The sequence below is a fragment of the Purpureocillium takamizusanense genome, chromosome 6, assembly GCF_022605165.1.
Source record: "Purpureocillium takamizusanense chromosome 6, complete sequence".
NCBI classification, from domain to species: Eukaryota; Fungi; Ascomycota; class Sordariomycetes; order Hypocreales; family Ophiocordycipitaceae; genus Purpureocillium; species Purpureocillium takamizusanense.
The window spans coordinates 348,159-369,228 of NC_063073.1; the positions used below are offsets into that span (position 1 = coordinate 348,159).

The window sequence follows — 21,070 nt, forward strand, 5'->3', positions numbered from 1 at the left end:
CCCAGCTAGGCGTCATGCAGCCCCTATAGACGGACCTCAAATGCGTATATATAGGGGGCATAGGTCCCAACAACAGATAGAAAATCAAGGCTCTTGTGGCCCGGAAAAGCATTAGCCCCTTGCAACATTGAAACCAGTGCGATGTATGAACACGGATTATGGATTAAAATGTACTACACTTGCATCTCCGTTCCCAACGTAAGGCAAACTATCAATATTAAAATACCATGTTATTTATACTTCTATCGATCCGGGTCCGTTGACTGAGCCCGATACAACATGAATTGAAGAGCCCTTATCCGAGGCACGACTGAACCGAACAAACACATAAGCGCCAGGCAGTAGTAAGTCCAGTCGGCTCGACACGTCAAATCGCCTGCATGTGGCCCTTGTTCATGCAAGCGTTGCACAGGAACGCGTACTTCATCGTCACACGGTTCCTGCAGATGCAGGTCGAGCATTGACACAAGAAAATCGCGTCCCTGGATGCTCCTTCTTTCTCTGAGCATGAATCAGGGCTCGTCAGTGTCGTATTGTCCAGACTAGGCAGTACCACACCGCTGGGGGGCGAGGGGCCCGGAGTGAGTGGCACGCAAGCGGGTGGGTGTGACATGGTCGCTACGGGCACGACTTCGATTTGCCTCGGTTTTACTTGCAGGGGTTTCGGTGTGAGATCTTGTCGATTGGGTTGTCGTCTTGGAATTTGTAAGTGCTCGACTCCTGCCGGCTAGAGCATTGTGCACGGAGTATATATAGATGGTTCCCTAAACTTGCGCAACTGCTCTCGTAGTCCGTGAACGTTTGCGCATCAACCATGCATCCAGGTTGCTCTACCAGCTACCACTTACTCCATGCAGCATGTACAGGGTTCCGCTGCCTTTGCTTCTTTTACTATGATTATGAGACCGGTCATGAGTCACATTGACGAGGCAATGACTAAATCTAGGAATAAGTCCATATCCATCTGTTCTTCCTTCGATACGAGTACGGTTACAGACCCGCTACTTTGTCGTAAAAGAGCTGTAAAGCCTGGTCCATGACCTTCTTGACTTTGGCAGAATCCAACTTTTCCTTCCTGTCAAAGGTATACAGGCCGTTTGCTTCTTGCTCAATGTCAGTTCTAATCGGGTGGTCAGCATTACTCGTCCTGTCTGGTTCCCATCCACGGCCTCAAGTCGCAAAATCGAGCAAGCGGCGGATCGCTATCGAGCTTACAGTTGCGTATAGACAAAGGCGCAGCAAATTCCGCCCTTGGTCACGGCTTTGACCAGTCTCTCGAATCGTTGCAGCAAATCATCGGCATTGCTGGCCGTCGTGTAGCCCCAGTTGCGATCATTGTCGCCTTGCGTGGCAGTGGCAGGCGCAATGTTGACACCGCCAAACTCAGTACACATGATGGGCGCTCCGTCTTTGTGTTGCACACCGCCCACGAACATGTCGCGGCCAGCTTTGGGCCCGAGGATAAGGTCGCGGCTAGCGCAGGTCCTCTCCAGCTCTGGCCCATCACTGTAGTCGTGGAACGTCGTGAGGTCAGTCAGTACGTGCTCCCAGCCGCAGTTGTCGTTGATGCTTCTCGTGGGGTCAAGAGTCCTACTTTGTCAGCATCTACGAACACCAAAACCGTTGCTTAGTCTTCTAGGCTTACTTGGTCAGGTGGTATAGCGCACGGATGTGGTCTCGCTGTTCAGCGCTCTCCTTGACACCTAACGAGGTGTATCCCCAGCTCTCATTCACCGGGGTCCAGGTCACCACCGAGGGGTGGTTTATGGCCAGCCTGACTGACTCGGTCCATTCTTGATTGAAGCGGTCGACATACTCGGCGCTGAATTGATACGAGTTGGCCATTTCCGCCCATACAAGATACCCGAGACGGTCCGCCCAATAATAAAACGTTGGGTCCTCCACCTTTTGGTGCTTGCGGCAGCCGTTAAAGCCCATACGCTTAGCCAGTTCGATGTCGACTCTGGTGCTGTCATCTGTGGGCGGGGTCATGAATGTCTCCTTCCAGTAGCCTTGGTCCAGGTTCAGAGCTTGAAAGTAGGGTTTGCCGTTGAGCCTCCAGAAGCCGTCGCCGCGAGACCAGTCGATTGACCGCATGCCCGTTGACGTTTTGACCTCGTCCAAGGTGTTGTTTGAGCCACCGAGGAGACGGATCGTCAAGTCATAGAGAAGTGGATGCTCTGGCGACCATAGGGCTAGGCCATTACGCCAGCACTGGGGGGAGCTCACTGGGGCCTTGTCAAGAGCAGTCTGTGGCAGCTCGGCTAGCTGGTTCTGTGTCAATCGCATCCCAAGATCTACATCAACCGAGTTCTTCTCCCTTGGGAGGCTTGTGCGCTCTGTCTTGGCCACCGTCACTCCAGCATAGGCTGCCTCAACCTCGACTGCACATGCCTGCCCTGCGCGCCGCCCTTGAACGGCAATATGACAAGACAACGTTCCCGCCTCAATGTCATTGGATCTAAGAACGGTCCCGTGGCTGCTATCCGCTAGACGTGCGGGCGGAGCGACTTCGAGCCAGACCGACTGCCATATGCCGCCCGAGGGGGTGTAAAAGATGCTTTCGGGCTTCGCACCCCAGTACTGCTTACCGCGGGGCTGGGTGAGGTCATACGCAGAGTCATATACCCTCACAGTCAGCCGATGCGATGGGCTCGCTGCTTCTGTGGCATTGATCATATCGGTAATGTCCAGTTCGAAGGGCACATGCCCACCGCGATGCGAACCGGCGAGGCGGCCATCGATCCAGACCGTAGCCTCGTAATCGACAGCTCCAAATCGCAGCAGCAGGCGCTGCCCTTGGCTCTTCTCTTCTGAACTGCGCAGGTCGCTGATCTGGCGCTCATACCAGAGCACCTCATGAACGCCCCGGTCATTGATGCCCGAGGCGGGACACTGGAACACAAACGGCACGGTGATGGCCAGCTTGCGGTGTGCGGCGGCGGCGCTGCGGGCGAGGACGTTGCCCTGAAAGAGATCCTGGGTGCCGGCTGCGATGCGCTGTACGATGGAGTCACTGTCGGACCCGGCGCCCGTTTGTTTCGCAGATGGCTGAGAGTCCAACGTCACCTCGTCCGGGACGCCCGTGTTGGGCCATTGGCGGATGAGGCCAACATCGTCGTCGTCAAACAGAAAGTCCCATTGGCCGTTGAGTGATTGCCACTTGAGCCGCGTGCGCTCGAAATCGGGACGGGGGTATTGCGGTGCGCCTGTTTGCATGGTCAAGTGCCGTTGTGCCGGAGGAGGAGGAGGCGGCGAGCGGAGGATCGTAGACCAAGGGTTTTGTCTCGACAGTCGAGTAACTTGACCGGTCGCGGGGCAGTTTATTGGGCGTACGAATGAGGAAAGTGCGACAGATCCGACGACTGGAAGGAGCCACCGAGTCGTCGCTGCTTCTTTGTTGCCTCGTGAGAATGATTGATTCATGGAATCAGATGGACCACGCATCTACGGCTAAATAGCGCACAGCAAGATGCTGATGTGTCTTTTTCCCCTTCCCCTCGTAGCCGTGGAACCCCCACTCCGTCGATGTGAGCCTGGATACACTTTATCCTGATGGTATGCCAATCAGCGTGCCATGTGGTGTTGATCATTGTTTGTACGAAACATGTCGATAGCCCCACCGCCGCAACTGAGGGCGGGGTGAGTGAAGCGCTGAAGAAGAAGATCTGGACTTGTCGTTGGGGAGCTAGACAGAGGAGCGAAGGGTCCTCGAGGGCCTGGCACGTCTCCAGAACATTGACGAAGCGGTTCTCGTTGAGCGGTTTCGAGTCACTTCACCCGATCGTGAGCTGGCGGCGGCCGGCGGCAAAACAACGACGTCTTCGGATCGCACAGCAAGCGGCCGTGGACAAGCGCCCCACCGAAGCTCTCCAGGAACAAGACGGGTAGCTACGTAGCGCCAACGTTCCTCTCGGGCGGTACTGGTGCTTCCTCCCCCCTCTCAGTGAGTGGCAACGGTTCGGTAACATTAGGCCACCGGCTCGGAGCCGCGGTGGGCACGCAGGGCTCGGAACAATGCAAACGAACCATACCTAGCCTGTGCGCGCGCGGGGGCGTTGGTCGTGTGCATGTCAGACTCACGGTTGCACAGCGTCCCACGTTCCAGATGCGACGCTCCCCCAAGCGTCGAGTTGCACAAACCGAGCAGACTTTGCGGAATTTGATTTTTTTTTTCCTTCCCGATTAACTCGTGCGCTAGGCTCCGATAGCGGCCACATCCAATGGAGCGCCCGGGGGAGAGACTCCAAAGCGCACAAGATATGTATTGTTCAGCAACCTTTGAACTTGGCGGCATCTCGCCAAGCAAGGGAAAACAGGGACCATCCCCGGAAAGCCGGGACGGGGTCCGGGTCGCCGGATCTGCCCTTGACCGATCCAGGCATCGTCGGGATCGATCCGCGTGCGAGGCGAGAGTTTGTCTGCCGCTGCTCGCTATTCGTGGACGAATACGAGCTTCTGGACCCTCCACCGCGGCTGTTGACCAGCAGGCACCGGCGTAGCCCGCTCTGGACCGAGAAAGAGATGGCGGGGGAGACAGAGAGTGAGCCTGTGCCGAGCTGACACGATGTTGGGTCCGGCACCCAGCCATCCATCCCGGAGGGGGGGGGGTTACTGGGCAGGTAAGCATGCAGCCCAGCGCCGCTTAGAAGAGAGACGCATGCACGTAGGGAGATACCTTACGCAGGTATGTATGTATGACTGCAGCAGGGCTGGGCCACGTTTGCCATACCTACGTTTGTATACTGTACCTAGTCTATCCGTATCGTCGGGGCGGCCGCTGGTTTCGGCCGGGCCAGTCCGTATCGGCCGTCGCATGACCGCCACGGTCATGCTGCTGTGCTTGCCATGATATCACTTGAGAAACTAGTACTAAACCTACTTGCCAATACGTTACCCGCTAGAGGGCCGTTTTGAGTGTGGAAAAACAGACATGGCGGTGGACGTGGGCGTCTTCATGGTGCCAGCAACAAGGTTCAATGGCGACTGGTGCGGAAATCTGCGCAGATAAGATGCACGCGCCGCTCACGATCAATATTCATGCGGCCCGTCGGGCGGTGCAACGTGCGTCGTTCCATGCACGTACCTACCTATGGTACATACTTACGTTAACTACTAAGTAGGTAGTATCATAGTACTCAGGCGCGACAACCGGCGACGCCGGGTCTGTGCCCTCGGTAAGCGGAGACACCAGTGACGTGCATGCATGCATCTGGGCGGGCCGATGCGGTCGTACGATGACCTGTGCGGCATGCCATACGGCGTAGACTGGATGCTGCAAGTGTAATGGTGGACGACGAGTGCCGGACGAACGAATCGTTGCGATGGAAAAAGAATACGATGTACTGCCGCTCCTGCTCGCCGGAACTCAGCCCGTCGTGTTGTCGCATGGACACGTCACGATGTTCTCGACAGCCAAGGGAGAGAGCTGCTTCATACCTATATGTACACGTTGAATCTTCTCGTTGGTACTGTACGTTAGTTCATGGACTGCCCGCCCAGCCACGACCGCACGTGCCAGCGGCAAATGCACGTCACGCATCGACGGCTACGTAGGCTGCCTGCCTGCCTGGCTGCGTAGGTGTTTGTCGATGCGGAGCCGGCCAAGCAAGAGGGCGGTCAATGCGGCAACGGCGCTCTTGGCTGGACGTTCATGACATGTACTACAAAAGAAGTAACGTAAGTAACGTACGTACCTTGGGGATTGTAGTGCTTGGTCTGTAACCCACTTTGAGGTGCCGGCGGCTGAAGAGGGGAATACGAGGACCCAGCCTTCCCAAGTGCCGATCGCAGGACACACCTCACCCACCTACTAAGGTAGTTTGCTAGTATGTACTAACCACCCACCACACATCACACACACACCAACATTAAGTTACATGCTCATGTCCTCCGCCCCGACCGACCGACCGCTGGCGGGGGAAGAAGAGGCTATTAATATCACTCGCACAAAATGCTACCGTACCTTTGCCATGTCTCGGACGTTGGTACCGAGGGCTCAAGCCGGTGCCGTGCCCTGCCCTGCCCCATTGTCCACCTGCAGGCAGAGTGCGCTCTGGATCGCGAGCTGAGCGCGCATCCCGACTGCGTTGATGGATGGATGCGCACGCAGCGGACCCAACAAGCCATCTCCCGCGCCGGGGGGAGGGGCACAAAAAAAACGGCAGCGGTCCAGGGCATCCACTGCAGGCTCCATCAAAAGTCGGGGCAGTCAGGGTCCAGGGCGGGAACCCGAACCCCACCCCCACCTCCCCCCTCCATCAGCACCTACAATGCTCCGTATAGTCCCTGTACTAACTACTAAGGTATGAACGCAGCCAAGCCAGCCCAGCACTACCTTACAGCACGGGCAGCTTGCCAGCCAGCCAGCTAGCTCCATCCATAGCAGCAGCCAACCCAGCTCAATGATCAGCTCGCCCGCCCGGTCCGGCCTGCGCTGGCCTGACCGCTGCATCACCGATACGAGCCCGTTGCTACGTCATGACATCTTGGCCCACGCCAGTCCAGGGCTCTTCCTCGCCACGCGCTTTCTTGCGCATCACGGACGATTTTTTTTTTCTCTCCCCCTCCGCGCCTCGCACAGGCAGTCGGGCAACGGCTCGTCACCGCCGCACTGCATAACACGTTAGAGTACGTACATGTTAGCCGAGCCGACTCCCTCCTCACTCACGGCAAGGCATGATTCTCCGCCCACGGGCTCTAGTGCGAACCGACCAGACCGTCTCCCTCCCTCATGTATAAGAGCACGGCCCCGGGACACGAGTTCGACGACCTCAGCTCCTTCCCTCGCAGCCTCTCCTACTCCTATAGACTCTTTTTCGAGTTGCACACTCGACACACACTTGTATCCCTCCCTCTCTCCCTCCCTCTCTTCATCTCCGTATCCCTCCCCCTAAAGGACGACTGAGCCCCCTCGCACCCTGCTATCTACCTTATCCACTTTCGACGCGTCGAAAGGCTCTCTCCCTCCCAACAACAAACAAAAACAAAACAAAACAAAACGACACAACAAGACAAGATGCTGTCCCTGCTCACAACCGTCGTCCTCGCCGGCGCGGCAGCCCTCGCGGCGCCAACAGCAGGCGTCGACAACCACAACCGATGCACGTCGCAGTCCACAAAGGTCACCGCCTGGACGGTGCACGACTTCGACTTCCACTCGTCCGAGATGTTCACCACGCCCGCGCACCAAAACTCGTGGGGCTACGTCAACTTCACCCTCTCCAACCCCGTCGTGTCCTACCGCCCCGTCTGCTCCGCCCAGTCCAACCAGCTGAGCGACTTCTTCTACGGCAACTTCATCTACAACTGCGACGTCCCCGCCGGCAGCGGCGACAAGGCCTCCTTCACCTTTTCCCGCGCCTCCAGCGAGCTCAAGCTCAACCAGACGTGGAACTGCCCCGGCGAGGGCAGCCGCTTCGACGCCCGCGGCGGCGTCATCCTCAACCTGACGTGCACCACCACCAACTGGCAGAACCCCGACTGGAAGCCCGGCCAATTTTACTCGTCGCGCAACGTCGACTGCCACAAGGTCACCGTCAAGGCGCCCATCAAGGAGATGAGTGGCGTCGCCTAGAGACAGACTATATGCACAGCATGGTGCCAGCCCTCCCGTCACAGTAGTAGTAGCAGCAACAGCTGCGGCGGCGGCGGTATGGCGATTTTTAGGTCTACGCGCAATGACACGCTCCCGTCACTCGACAAAAAATGGCGTTTGAACAGGCGAGAGGATGCGACTAGACTGCTGATGGTATTTTGGGGAATTTGTTTGCGCGGCTGGCGTGAGCTTCAGCATTCACTCTCGGCATCACACCTACACGATGACCGATAACGCTCCTTATGATCATGACTTATACCCGGAGGGGCAAAAATATATAGACGGTGGCGGAACGCTGCTACGATTAATGGGAAAATGATAGTATCCAAACGGCCATGTACTCCACACAGTGACAGGCTTGGCGATCTCTGTTCTTGGCAACGAGCAGGTGCCTACCCACCTGTTGTTCATCGAATCATGCTGGTCAGTGTAAGGATCCATACCTACGGGCCTCAGCATGGCAATTATGCTGTAACCGACATGCAAGCCCCAAAATTATGTCGCATATATACGACACATCGCTACCCCGCGGCGAAAGAGGTGAATAACTGCCGTACTTGCGAGGGCGGCATCCAGAACCTGACCGAGCCCGAACAAGGCATCTCACGAATGCTAGTTTCGCCGTTCGACAGTCCGAGGTAGCTGGTCTCGTTCCCGGCCGGGTCAAGTGTTTGGCAACGCGAGCACGCCATCGGCAGTATCATGCGAGCCCGACCCGTGGGCGTTGCTGCAGTCAGCGAGCCAGTCCGTCGTTCAGTCCGTCCGTCAGCATCGGGTTGGGTCGGAGACGAGCAGCCAGCATCGCAACGGCGCGGACGCGCGTGGGTCGCGCATGGCCAGATGGGCCAAATCCACACGAGACAGGATGAGAGCAAAAAATCCCGACCTGCGAAGTAGTAATAATGCGGGCCGGCGGCCTTGGAACCCCGATGCATGCTCGCGGTCTTTGTTGTTTGCCGGAGCCACAGCCCGTCAGAGCAGTTCGTATGTACGAAGTATACCGTACGTTACGTACGAAGTACGTAGATCTCCTGTGCTACCTACCGTAGCTACTTTGTCGTATCAGCAAGCCGACACTGCATCTGGCACGCATGATGATCGGCCCGCTTCTAGAAGCAGCCCATTGTCGTTCCACAACGGCGCTAGTAGAGGGATAAAAAAAGAAGTGCGTGCGTATGCACTACGTGGAATAAAGATGAGGTGATCTCCCGCGCCTCCATCGCGGCTCGCCATGACCAGCTGGGGAGGGAGGGGGCAGCGGAGCAGCTAGCAGCACGCGACGCTGATGAAGAAGAAAGCGGGACGCAAGACAGGGAGGGCAAGCCGCCACTTTCCCAGCTCGTGAGCACCATGCCCGTCCATTGCAGAGAAACAATGGATGGATGGCCATGCAGGCAGGTAGGCTTCCACCAAACGTTCCATGCATGTGCCGCATGTTGGAGCTGCAGCCACAATTATGTATCTTCCGGCCAGCCAGCCGGGTGGTCAGTCATTCAGACAAACAGACAGACAGACAGACTCACGCAGGTCTGGCAAGTAGCCACAAAGCTAATACCTAATCGAGCCTCCGCCGCTTGTCACTGCCACTGCCGCCGGGCATCAAATCCGTCTGACTCTTTGGTGGTGAAATTTTGCAGCGAGCGGCGCGCTGATTGGTCGCTGACCGGGAGCGCTCCGATCGCGTCATCGGGCCAAGAGCCAGGGATGGATGGGGACGCTGCCCGGCCGTTGGCTGCCGCGCCCCTCCTTGTCCCCTCCATGTTGGCACAGGGCAGGGCCACTGAAGATGGGCGCTAAAAGCCGAGCCTCTGGCAGAAGGGCATGGTAAGGTTGTCTGGGCCTCGCTGATCCCACGTGCCGGCGGCGGGCGGCAGACAGCACGGACAGGGGAGGATGCCCTACCACATTTTCCAACGGCTTCCACTGCGGGTGGCTTGCGCCATGCAGACAGGGCTTTTTTTTTCTGAAACCTTTTTTTTTCTGGAAATTCTGGAAGACATTGTGTGACGGGGTGCTGCTCGATCAACATCACCTCGCCGAGGAGAAACCCAGCTACGTACTTGTACATGAAGGAATGGACTGGTGGAACAGACGACGGGGCGGCAATGGCTGCTTTCAGCCCCGATTCATTAGCATATAATAATAATGCATCCAAAGTCGTGACCCGAGGGGGGCGATGGCACCATCGCCCGCGACCCGCAACGGACCCTCCATCGACCGCCTCGTTGCGGTAGTAAACTTGGTACTAGAACAAGAAGCTTCTCATTCATGGGCGGGTGGCGTGGACACACGACGTCGAGCATGAATAGAGCTTTTAGTAGGTCAGTTATATATAAGGACTTGGGGTGCGGGATGCTAGCGTTGGCACACACCACTTGCTTTTCCTCCTTCTCCCCCGGATCTTGATGCTTGGGTAGGATTATTTGCTACGACGTGGACGTTATTTCTTCTTGCATCGCGTTGTAGCTTTTCTTTTCTGCATGGCCGTCGGTCCGCGGTAGTCGGCATCTTTATTTTTGCTCTTGCTCTCCTAAGGGAGACAAGACGACTGTCGTCCTCGGCGTCACATAAGACCATCACCTCGTGTGCCGAAACGAAAAAAATCCTACCACTCGCCACCTCGATCGACGAGACGACACGAGACGAAGCGCAGTTCAGTCCTCTTGCGCGCGCGCAAGGATGGGCCTCACCAACGTGGACCACGACGCCGTCAAGGTGGCCGCCGGCAGCGACTCTGCCTCGGCCACCAACGACACCGAAGTCGGTACGTACAGTATACATGTCCTCACGTACACACACACACACACACTCCATCTCTTTCCCTCGCAAATCTCGGCTTGACTCTCTTTTCTCCAACGGTCCCCCACCCCAAGCAGCAGCAGCAGCAGCCAAGAAAGAAAGAAAGAAAGAAAGACCACGGCTGACACTTGACAATGCTCCAGGCCGCCTCGAGATTGCACGCGAAAACAAGCGCCAGATCGGCATCCCGTCGGCCGCGCTCCTCATCCTCAACCGCATCATCGGCACCGGCATCTTCGCCACGCCCGGCACCATCCTCGCCCTCTGCGGCAGCGTCGGGCTCTCGCTCTTCATGTGGGTGGCGGGCATCTGCATCGCCGCCGCCGGCACCGCCGTCTACATGGAGCTCGGCACGGGGCTCCCGCGCAACGGCGGCGAGAAAAACTACCTCGAGTACGTCTACCGCAGCCCGCGGTTCCTCACCACCAGCCTGTACACGGGCTACGTGCTGCTGCTGGGCTGGGCCGCCGGCAACTCCGTCATGTTCGGCGAGTACATCCTGCACGCCGCCCGCGTCGAGGTGACGGACTGGAACAAGCGCGGCATCGCCCTCGGCTGTCTGACCGCCGCGTTCCTCATCCACGGCACCGCGCTCAAGTGGGGGATCCGCCTGCAGAATGTCCTCGGCGTCCTCAAGATCCTCGTCATCGTCGTCATCATCATCGCGCCCCTCGTCAACCTCCCCAAGGTCCGCGAGGTCAACAACTTCCACCACGCCTTTGACGGCACCACCGGCAGCGGCTACGGCGTCGTCATGGCCCTCTACAACGTCATCTGGAGCTTCGTCGGCTACAGCAACGCAAACTACGCCCTCTCCGAGACCAAGAACCCCACCCGCACCCTCAAGTTCGCCGCGCCCCTCGCCCTCGGCAGCATCTCCGTCCTCTACATGCTCGCCAACATCTCCTACTTTGCCGGCGTCTCCAAGGAAGAGATCCTCGAGGCCAAGCGCCTCGTCGCCGCCTCCCTCTTCCGCAACATGTTTGGCGAGTCCGCCGAGCGCGCCATGAGCGTCTTTGTCGCCCTCTCCGCCTTTGGCAACGTCCTTAGCGTCATCTTCTCCCAGGGCCGCCTCGTTCAGGAGCTCGGCCGCGAGGGCATCCTGCCCTTTTCCCGCTTCTGGGCCAGCAACCGCCCCTTCAACGCCCCGCTCGCCGGTCTCACCGAGCACTACATTGTCACCGTCATCACCATTGTCGCCCCGCCCGCCGGCGACGCCTACAACTTTGTCCTCAAGTAAGAAGAAACCCCGCCCCCCTTCTATCCGTGTCTCATGAGTCGTGCTGCTAACCAGCGATACCATTAGCCTCATCTCATACCCCCTCGCCATCATCAACGTCTTCGTCGCCGGCGCCCTCATCCACCTCTACCGCCACCGCGCCGCGTGGAACTGGAACCCGCCGCTCAAGGCGTCCCTGCCTGTCGCCATCTTCTTCCTCCTCAGCAACATCTACCTCGTCGTCGCGCCATTCATCCCGCCCGAGGAGGGCCAGAGCGTCTACGACTCCCTACCCTACTACATCCACTGCGTCGTCGGCTTCGGCATCATCTTCGCCGGTGGCGTCTACTGGCTGATATGGGCCAAGCTGCTGCCCTGGGTCGGCCGCTACGAGCTCGTCCGCGAGACCGTCGTCGACGACATCGACGGGTGGGAGAGGACGCAGTTTTCCACCCGGCCGCTGGGGGATAGCATCAAGGACGACGCAGCCCCCGTGGACTACGGGACGACGACCGGCAGGGAGGAACGGAGAGACTGACGCGCCAAGGTGCAGCGAGTCTCTTTTTTCCCTTTTTTCGTTTTCAACAAACAAGCGAATCATATATAATGAAAGCATAATGAAGATGATGTATATTGTCAATGACTCTTTTCAACCTTGACCAACACATGTAACTGAGTGCAAATGCGTGCCCGGGCTTGAGACGCAGCACTACCCATCAAGTTTCGATATCGTTCATCAGCATCACCCACAGCAATGACGTGACACTGCACTTGCCGAAAGCCCTCACGTGCATCACCGCAAATGCATCATTCTGCACTCATGCACGCGCCTACCGACGTGGCTTTTCCTTGCCTGCCGCTCGCTGGCTCTCGCAGGGCCGCCCGCCAGCCAGCCTCGCACAGCACTCATTCACATTTGCCCCCCCCCCCCCTTCGTCGTGCGGTCATTCATTCAGGCTCATCTCGTTCCCCGCCTGCAGATTGGCTTAAAGACTCCCGAGGCGGGCTGATGGCGTGAATGAATGGTGAATGGTAATTAACTTAGTGCCCGGTGAGTGAGTGCAGTCAGCACGCAAAAAACAAAAACCCCAAATATCTGCTATACATACACGAGCCCGGTCGTCAATGGGGGTGGATAGGTGAGTGGGTGTCCGTCTGGTTCCGTCGCTGCTCTGATGTCAGCAGAGGACATCGCGATGATCCCAAACACGCGTATTCGCGGCCGAGGAGAGCATAGCCATCTCGCTAGGAGCGGTGGTGTGTAAGACTTGGGCCATTACCATGCCCGTTCATCCATTCATATCCATGCAGACAGGCAGACAGACAGAACGACAACGGGCGTGGGAACAGGGTGGCAGAGGTTCACATATTCCCCTTTCGTCCCTCCACTCCCCCCCTCCTCCCTTGCGATCAAATGTCGGGAGCAAAGGTGCAAAGGTTTCATCATCGCGGCTAAGCAAGTGAGTGAGCGTCCATCAATTGATCATCCCTCATCGTCGCCCATCATATCATCACAAGTCATCATCATCCCCACGCGCGCTTGTTCAGCCCCCCCCCCATCCCGCGCTTGGTCGCTATACTCGTATAGAAATCACATCCGGAAAGGCATCTTGCCGATCGCTCCCTCCCACGCCGCGCCCCGCTCGCTTCACTGGCCCGCCATCCGCGCAAGAGTTGCATCCCCTTCCCCTGCCCCTGCATCCCTCCCGCATCTCCTCCAGCCGCAACGACTGACTGACTGGTGGCGCATCTGGTTGCTGACGGCGCATGACGCCCCCCCCCCCCCTCCCCTGCCTGCCGTGCCTGCCTGTTGGGCGACGACAGGGCCAAACAGACGCCGCGCCAAGGGATCGATTGACGTTTTGATGATGGGGCTGCTTGTTGGCGGCTCGGCGGCCGACTCCACGAGTTAATCTAAAAGTCCGCAGCCGAAGGCGATGGTGGGGGTTTTCGTGCCTCGCAGTCACCACCTCAATCACCAGTCGCTCAGTTGTGCCTGCCCTTATGGCTCGACCTTTCTGTTCACGAGCTGATTATCAACGGCATGAAAAGAACTGGCGACAATGTCAGGGGAGGGGGGCGGGCATGTACCCATCGAGCTGCCTTCCACCAACTACATCATCTGCAAGCGCGCACGGCGGTTCTCGTCAGTCGACCAGCTATGGTATACTTCGAATGAAGTACATCAAGAGACATCCCAACACGTCCGTCGGCCCGGGCTCGGCAGAAACAGAAACATAATCCCCAGCAGAGCTCGAAATAGGCGCCGCCGAGCAATTGCAGCCCCATGTCGGCCAACTCTGTGTGTGGCCCCAGGGATTCGGTTACAGGGGAACGCCGTCTGGTGCATCGACCGTAGGCTCGAAGCGTAAACCGCCGAGAGACCACTCGCTCCCTCCTGAGTACAGAGACCCCCCCCCTTATTAGGCTTCAACGGAGCGAGCAAGCAAGTTTAAGGCCATACCCCGGAGTCCGGCTCTCGTGGGGCCATTCCGAGGGTAGGACTCACTTAGTGTGCGTACTGCGTGCTACTCGTACGGGGCTACGTACATGGAGGCTTGTTGATGCACACCAGCATGCTTCCGACGTCGTCGTCTCTTATCATCGTGCCTGCAGGGCTGTACATGTCTTCTTCTCTCTCCTGCTTTTGACGTAACCGCCCAGGGGGTGGAAGGGGACCGGGAGTCTGACCAGAGCAACCTGCAATACAATACATATACAGCCTCCTCCTCCTCCTCCTCCTCCTCCTCCTCCTCATCTGTCTCGTCTCGCCCAACTGCCCTTTCTTATCTCTGTTACCGTCCTCCACTTTGTTTCCTTATCCCCCACCACATGCGTCGACATCAGTCTCGCTCCCTGCGATAGCCATGGCCGCCTCGGCACTCGCGACGAGCCTCCTCACCGTCTGCCCCGTCGTCGGCGACCTCCCCACGCTCTTCGGCCCCGACAGCACCACGACCCATCCCACCCCGTCTCGGCGCCAGATGGCCGCCCTGCTCCGGAACGGAGGCGGCGGTGGCGGCGGTGTCGGTGGCGCTGTCTATCCACGACGTCAGCATAGCGACAGCAGCACAAGCAGCAACAGCAGCGGCTGTCAGCGCGGTAGCAGCGCCACGAGCGGCGGCGGAACGAACAGCAGGAGAGAGTCTGTCGACTCTACAACGATAACAACAGCAGGAGCAGGCTCGAGCTGTTGCGGCTCCCCATCATGCCTCGAGTGCGACGCCACCGCAGCGGTGCGCGAAATGGCCGTATGCGTCGAGGACCCGGCTGAAGACCACGACGCCGCCTCTTCCTCCTCCTCCTCTTCCTCTTCCGTCACATCCGTGCTGCTTCTGACACGGGGCAGCGCCCTCTCAGGTGAGCGAGCAGCAGCAGCAGTAGCAGCCTCCCTTATCATCTGGCTCCTGACAGCTGACTCTTTCTCTCCGTTGACCCAAGGCACCGGTGTGGACGCCCTGGGTGACGGCTTCATGGTGTTTGACACCAGCATGCGGCAGATACAGACACGTACGGGCAGCACTCTACCTTGGCGACCCATTTGCTTTGTATGCGCGTCGCTGACACCCACATGGCCGTAGTAGGCGACTCTACATAGACAAAACGAGCCGCCAGTTCGATCAACAGGACGGGGATGGAGCCTTGCGGGCCGCAGGCTCACACCAATGCGTTCGCCGGTAGATGGGGACTGGGAGGCAGATCTGTTGACATATGCAAGCAAACCGGTTTTTGGGCGCACGGTGTTAGGATGTCATGATTCGTCTGGGTTTGGCCTAATCAATTTCTTATACATAGCACCGCAGCCCATCTAAACAAGAGCTGAACACAGCCAATATTCACACACAAGAACCGCGGTTCGCACCTAACGCCGACGTCTCGTCCATCACATGCCGAGCGATGGCTCGCCCGGGGCCTGTCCGTTCTCCGTCTCCTCCCGGCTCCCCGTGCGGCAGCCTTGTCCGCGCGGCACGGGGCCTGGCGTCTGATTCATACCCCGAGATCCAGTGGCCAACCCTTCCTCCTGATCTCGAAGTTGGCTTAGGCCTTGTCGCTGCCTCTCCTTGGCAGCATTCACGCGCCTGTTGTTTCCTTTTGCCTGATGTTCGTGATTAGCCATGTCCATCGATGCCAGCCGTTTCGGAAAACTCACCCGAAATTCCTTCCTTGGAGCGTTGACAATCCTGAGCTTCCAACCATCGCCTGCCGTAAGGATGGATTTGACAAGCTGCTTGGAGTGCTATCTTTCGTCAGCCGCATGCCGTTCGTCAAGCAACACCTCTTGATAACTCACCCTGAGCACGAAGCTGATTGCATCTATGCGTCCCTGGAACGAAGGAAAAGGCTCCTAGGCCCCATCCGCCACGCACCAGGTCGGTAGCTGCGTCTCTCCTCTCTGGGAGCACAACGATGCCTCCTGTGATATCGTCAGATCTTGTTTCAATCATCCATGGTCGGTCGCCTCTGGTATTTACCACTATCGCCCATGCGACCAACTCAATCGTCTGATCGCTCGGGACTTGACCAAGAATCCTCCGCTGCTGTTCCTCGCGACTCGGAAGCAATTTTTCGAGATCGCAAGCACTGGGTCGAGGTTCCAAGCCCGGACATGACTCTTCTTCGCCGTTTTGGGAAAGCATCCCCATGGCCTTCGCCTTGCCCTCACGGTCAAGAGCGCTCTTCCATTCCAGAATGTACCTCCAGTCCATGATGGCATCAAAGATCTGCCTTACTACTCTCACCCAGGCATTGTCTGAAGTCGGGAACGAGTCGTCGTCTACCGGGCTCGTGCATTCGTGGGGAGGCTTGCTGTAGATTTTCTGGAGGGTCATCCTGGCTATCCTTGCCTCATCCAAGCTTCGATAGTGTCCTTGCCATTGTCCCGTCTGTTCTTTGCCGGTGTTGACCAACTTCGTTTCGTACTCTGTCATTGTCAAACGCTCCTTGCGGGGTTTCAACACACGATAACCTTCAGGATTCCAGAAGCGCTTCAGCTGCTCCTTGATTGTCGATTCCATGAAACTGGTGATGGCAATATGTTCCTCCGCTCTATGCTCTGCGCTCACCGAGCGACTATATTGATCGCGCTCCTCCTGGGCATCAGTTGTATGTACCTTGAGCGGGTCGCGCTGTTGTCGCGATGGGCCTCCACCTGGTATTCGAGTTGGCTCGTAGCACGGGTGATCAGCCTCATTGAGGAGGGGACACAGCCTCGTGTGATCGCCGAAAGTCGGATTCGCAATCTTTGTTATGATTTCTGGTGTCACGGTCTGATGATAACTGCTATACAATCGCCGTTGATTAGAGAACCCATTTCGAGGAAGGGTCAGACAGAGGACGTACGGGATGGCCAGGAAATTGTTCGAAGGAGGCAGTATCGGCCTCTGCGTCTGTTGTTGGGGACACTGCAGGCTCTGTTCTAGATATGCGAAGTTATAGTCCACCACATTGGTATTCAGAAGCGGTGGAAGTCCGCACTGGTCTTCATCGAGCGCTCGTTGTTGTGCAGGGGCCTCGTGGTGGATAGACGCGAATCCAAAGCTGCCCCAGTCAGCCGAGTCGTATCGGAGCGCAGCAAAGTCATGTTCATCGTTTGTGCGGTCGCGTCTGAAATCGTCCATGCCGAAAAAGAATGCCGCATAGGCAGTGCAAAGTCACAAAAGATGCCGGGGCTTCAGGATGCTCACGAGAAAGGTACTGAAGGGAGGGTGCGGTCGGGAGCAACACCACAAGGGCAAAGCAGGTACGCGAGAAAGCGTGAGGAAGAGGTTTTGGTTCGCTTGGACACGAGAATAGGGGGCAGCAAACAGAGCCGTCTACGCTGTTCGCTGGTTGTCCGGCACGCCAACCAAGTTCGGCTGCCCGGTTGCCCTCGAGCCGTTTATGCCCCAGGCACTCACTCTGCGACCAAGTCTTCATTCGGGCTCGCGGAACAGTGGCACTCAGCTAAGATGCAGCCACCCGTCGTAACGACGGCATTGTTGCATTGGCAATGCCATAACATGAGGAAAGCTTGCGTCTCAAGAGGTCGACACCATCCAAGGTCGGGCAAGGTTGGCGTACCGGACAACGACGACCGTGGGCCCCGGAGGATGTCCTACGTCGGCCAGGACTCTTATATCGATACGGCTACCGTTGCGTTGCATCGCAAGACCGTACGCAAACGGGCATCGTGGGTCCTAGTCTGTGGTCCTCACAGCATTATAGCTCCCTTGTTGATACAGTCAGATGTCTGTCTGCCAATGCAAGGCTTGCTCCTCACCATTGCCACTCTGCCCCCACGGCGCACCCAACGTCAGATACCTACGTTATGCGCTGCAATAGGCGTCCTGTAGCGAGTAGTCGAAGTTTGCTCGGCTTTCGTCGAAGATTGTCCACTAACAAGGATTGAGATCTTGAACAGGAAGTTGGTTTGGAATCCGGACAGGCCCAGTGCAGAAATCAGCCCGTTGCCACCTTGGACCCTGGCGATCTAACACAGGCGTGGAACATTCGACGAAGCGGGAATGGCTGGCAAGCCCTACGGTGGCTTAAAGGCTGACCACCACGCCCAGCTGTGAGCAGGGGCCGTGAGGCGTAGCAAGCCCAGAGGCTGCACCAGAGCGGCCCGAGAAGACCAATGCCGCCTTGGCCAGAATTTGCCGATTTCTGGATCGAGCCGCACGTCTCATCCTGATGACAGATCAGTGCTGACATGCGCAGCAATCTTGTTTCTTGTGATATTTCAACGAGAAAAGGGTTCTGGGAGTTGGCTCTTCTCTGACTGCGCAGACCAGCTGTCCTCGAGACGCCGTTGACAATACGTAAACACGGCCGACTTCGGTTCCGCTAAAAGTATTGGATATGGGGCCCAAGGGACCTCGGATCCGGTCCATGGAGAAGATGCGGAGTCAGTGACAAGTTCTGTGACTGGAACGAACGCCACGCGGGGGCGACTGCATTTAAGCTTGGCGTCCAGCGATGGGGGGGCCTAGTAGCACCCGTGTGCGGCTGACTCGCGCGCGGGATGGATCTGCGCTCGCGCAATGGCTCCGTTGCACTGCATGTAGGTCGCATCATCATGTCGTCGCGGGTTTCGCTGCCGAAGAATAGTAGTCGTACCCGGCGGTGAAGTGCCGGCGGGATGATGGAGTCGATGGACGACGATGCGACTGTCGAGAAAACTCGCATTGCGCCCTGGAAGAAGCGAGGTGACACAGGTGGGGAGGGCACTAAACGAGATGCGGGGTGTGTCCCGCGAGCCCTGTAAACTGGCAGGGGCCAGGGCCAAACCTGACCAGTCCCAGCGGCCGTAAGAGGCGGCGGTGGAATCGCCGCTCCATCGCCGGCAGTCCCGTCCACTTCGCGCCTTCCTTGCCCGAAGGAGGGTGGTCATCATTTGGAAAGATGGCACGGTCGCAGCCGCCGGTTCTGTGCCACTCGGCGAGCTGAGAAAGCAATGCGGTGCCTGATGAGGGACGAGACGCCAGTCCAGTCCAGTCCAGGGATGAACCAAGACGGACGATCCAAAATGCTGCGCACGAGGGCTCTAGCGGCGGTATAAAAGCCAGGCACACAGCCCCCCGACCTCGGTAGACATTGTACATTGCCCCTCGGCGCGCGCGCATGTCTTGGGTTTTCCTCTCCCACACTGTTGTCTGTTTGTGACGGACCCAGAGGCTGCACCGCGTCTTGATCCTCGCCGAGCTCGCGCGAAAGACGGACAAGCTGAGAGAAGCAGGCTCACCGAGCGTAGCCCGTCAACCAGAACGCAAGGCCGGCTCATCGTTGTGCGCGCGCATCATGGCCGTCACGGAAGAGGTCGCGCGCGAAAAGGCGGGCAGCGCCTCGCTCAACGGCTCCAACGACAATGGACGCGACGTCGCGGGCGTTGAGGGCCAGCAGTATCTCGACGACGACGAGATTGTTCCCGTCTGCCCTCCGAACACGACCGAGCGCAAGCTCCTCACGCGCATTGACTTGCACGTCATGCCCTTCCTCTGCGTCATGTATCTCCTGGCCTTCCTCGGTAAGTTGTTGTCGCGAAACATGACATGGTTCTGCGCGTTGAGAAAGCCGCTGACAAGCCGAATTCAGACCGCGTCAACATCTCTAACGCCGACATTTTCGACCTCTCCAAGGACTTGAACCTCGGCACCGACGGCTACAAGTTCAACACGGCCCTGGTCATCTTCTTCGTGCCCTACTGCGTCTTCGAGATCCCGTCCAACATCCTGCTCAAGAAGTTCCGCCCACATGTCTGGCTGTCCCTCAACATGTTCCTCTTTGGCTTCACCACCATGATGCAGGGGCTCGTCCAGAGCTACAGCGGTCTGCTTGCGACCCGCTTCTTCCTTGGCTTGTTTGAGACGGGCATGTTCCCCGGCGCCTTCTACCTCATTGGCATGTGGTACCGGCGTCACGAGGCTCAGAAGCGTTATTCCTTCTTCTTCAACAGCACCACCCTTGCCGGCGCTTTCGGCGGTCTGTTGGCCGCCGCCATCGGCAAGATGAGCGGTCTGCGCGGCTATAGCGGTTGGCGCTGGATTTTCCTCATCGAGGGCGGCCTAACCGTGCTCGTCAGCTTCTTTTTCTTTTTCCTGCTGCCCGACTTCCCCGAGGATGTTAAGTGGCTCAACAAGGACGAGAAGGACTTCGTGGCCGCCCGCCTCCGTCTGGACCAGGGCCGATCGGCGCGCGAACGCAAGATCACGCTCAAGGACGTCGGCAACGTGTTCAAGGACTACAAGGTCATCGTTGGCGGCTTCATGTACCTCGGCCTAATTGTCCCGGCCTACGGCTATGCCTACTTCTCGCCCTTCATCATCCAGGGCTACGGATACACCAGGATCCAGACCCAGCTCCATAGCGTGCCGCCGTGGGCTGCGTCGTTTGGCTTCTCCATGCTCATCGCCTTCTTCTCCGACAGGATCAAGCATCGCTTCCTGTTTTCCGTCTTTGCCACCTGCGTCGCCATCACGGGCTTTTCCATCCTGATTGCCGTCGATGACAACCGGGACCTACAGTACTCGGCGCTCTTCCTCATCGCCATGGGTGCCTACACGGCCATGCCCATCATCGTCTGCTGGTTCAACATGAACCTCGGCGGCCATCACCGGCGCGCCGTCGGTAGCGCGTGGCAGGTCGGCTTCGGCAACCTGGGCGGAATCGTCGCCGTCTACATTTACCAGAAGAAGGACGGGCCTAGGTTCGTCCGCGGCCTTAGCGTGTCCCTGGGCTTCACCTGCCTCTCGATTGTGGCGTGCTCTGTGTACGCCTTTGCCTGCTGGAAAGCCAACAAGGAGCGCAACAAGAAGATTGGCGCCGGGCAGGAGCTTACTCGGGAGCAGAAGACGGAGCTCGGCGACATGTCTCCTGACTACCGATATCTGCTATAAAGAGTCATCAAGGTTATATAGGTCATCTGGACACTGTTAATATTGGATAATAATTTACCTCTACTTAATCGTGGGATCCCT

At 57.9% G+C, this 21,070-nt stretch overlaps 7 protein-coding genes across 8 annotated transcripts; 4 read left to right on the plus strand and 3 right to left on the minus strand.

The window, feature by feature from the left end:
* Positions 1–990: 990 nt before the first annotated feature.
* JDV02_006581 (uncharacterized protein) lies at positions 991–3,219 on the minus strand (the record flags this gene model as incomplete). Its single annotated transcript, XM_047987991.1, has 3 exons — positions 991–1,120; positions 1,216–1,590; positions 1,646–3,219. 3 exons carry the CDS (start codon positions 3,217–3,219, stop codon positions 991–993), a joined length of 2,079 nt encoding a protein of 692 aa, XP_047843982.1.
* A 1,052-nt stretch (positions 3,220–4,271) lies between these two features.
* JDV02_006582 (uncharacterized protein) lies at positions 4,272–4,595 on the minus strand (the record flags this gene model as incomplete). Its single annotated transcript, XM_047987992.1, has 1 exon — positions 4,272–4,595. The coding sequence occupies one exon, from the start codon at positions 4,593–4,595 to the stop codon at positions 4,272–4,274; it is 324 nt and encodes a 107-aa protein (XP_047843983.1).
* A 2,423-nt stretch (positions 4,596–7,018) lies between these two features.
* Positions 7,019–7,576, plus strand: JDV02_006583 (uncharacterized protein; the record flags this gene model as incomplete). Its single annotated transcript, XM_047987993.1, has 1 exon — positions 7,019–7,576. The coding sequence occupies one exon, from the start codon at positions 7,019–7,021 to the stop codon at positions 7,574–7,576; it is 558 nt and encodes a 185-aa protein (XP_047843984.1).
* Positions 7,577–9,427: 1,851 nt separating this feature from the next.
* Positions 9,428–12,308, plus strand: MUP1 (methionine permease). The gene is made up of 3 exons (XM_047987994.1): positions 9,428–10,361; positions 10,540–11,632; positions 11,703–12,308. The coding sequence occupies exons 1-3, from the start codon at positions 10,277–10,279 to the stop codon at positions 12,151–12,153; spliced, it is 1,629 nt and encodes a 542-aa protein (XP_047843985.1). The 5' UTR covers positions 9,428–10,276; the 3' UTR covers positions 12,154–12,308.
* A 2,047-nt stretch (positions 12,309–14,355) lies between these two features.
* JDV02_006585 (uncharacterized protein) lies at positions 14,356–15,457 on the plus strand. Of its 2 annotated transcripts, XM_047987995.1 has the most exons (3): positions 14,356–14,975; positions 15,057–15,125; positions 15,200–15,361. In XM_047987995.1, the coding sequence occupies exons 1-3, from the start codon at positions 14,483–14,485 to the stop codon at positions 15,211–15,213; spliced, it is 576 nt and encodes a 191-aa protein (XP_047843986.1). In that variant the 5' UTR covers positions 14,356–14,482; the 3' UTR covers positions 15,214–15,361. The 2 variants fall into 2 exon arrangements, with proteins under 2 accessions (XP_047843986.1, XP_047843987.1); XM_047987996.1 differs by having other exon boundaries at positions 15,057–15,457.
* Positions 15,458–15,498: 41 nt separating this feature from the next.
* JDV02_006586 (uncharacterized protein) lies at positions 15,499–18,741 on the minus strand (the record flags this gene model as incomplete). The annotated part of the gene is made up of 5 exons (XM_047987997.1): positions 17,875–18,741; positions 16,956–17,823; positions 16,088–16,895; positions 15,766–15,852; positions 15,499–15,711 (listed from the first exon to the last, which is right to left on the minus strand). Exons 2-5 carry the CDS (start codon positions 17,231–17,233, stop codon positions 15,499–15,501), a joined length of 1,386 nt encoding a protein of 461 aa, XP_047843988.1. The 5' UTR covers positions 17,234–17,823; positions 17,875–18,741.
* A 301-nt stretch (positions 18,742–19,042) lies between these two features.
* Positions 19,043–21,062, plus strand: TNA1 (High-affinity nicotinic acid transporter). The gene is made up of 2 exons (XM_047987998.1): positions 19,043–19,620; positions 19,689–21,062. The coding sequence occupies exons 1-2, from the start codon at positions 19,395–19,397 to the stop codon at positions 20,987–20,989; spliced, it is 1,527 nt and encodes a 508-aa protein (XP_047843989.1). The 5' UTR covers positions 19,043–19,394; the 3' UTR covers positions 20,990–21,062.
* Positions 21,063–21,070: the final 8 nt, after the last annotated feature.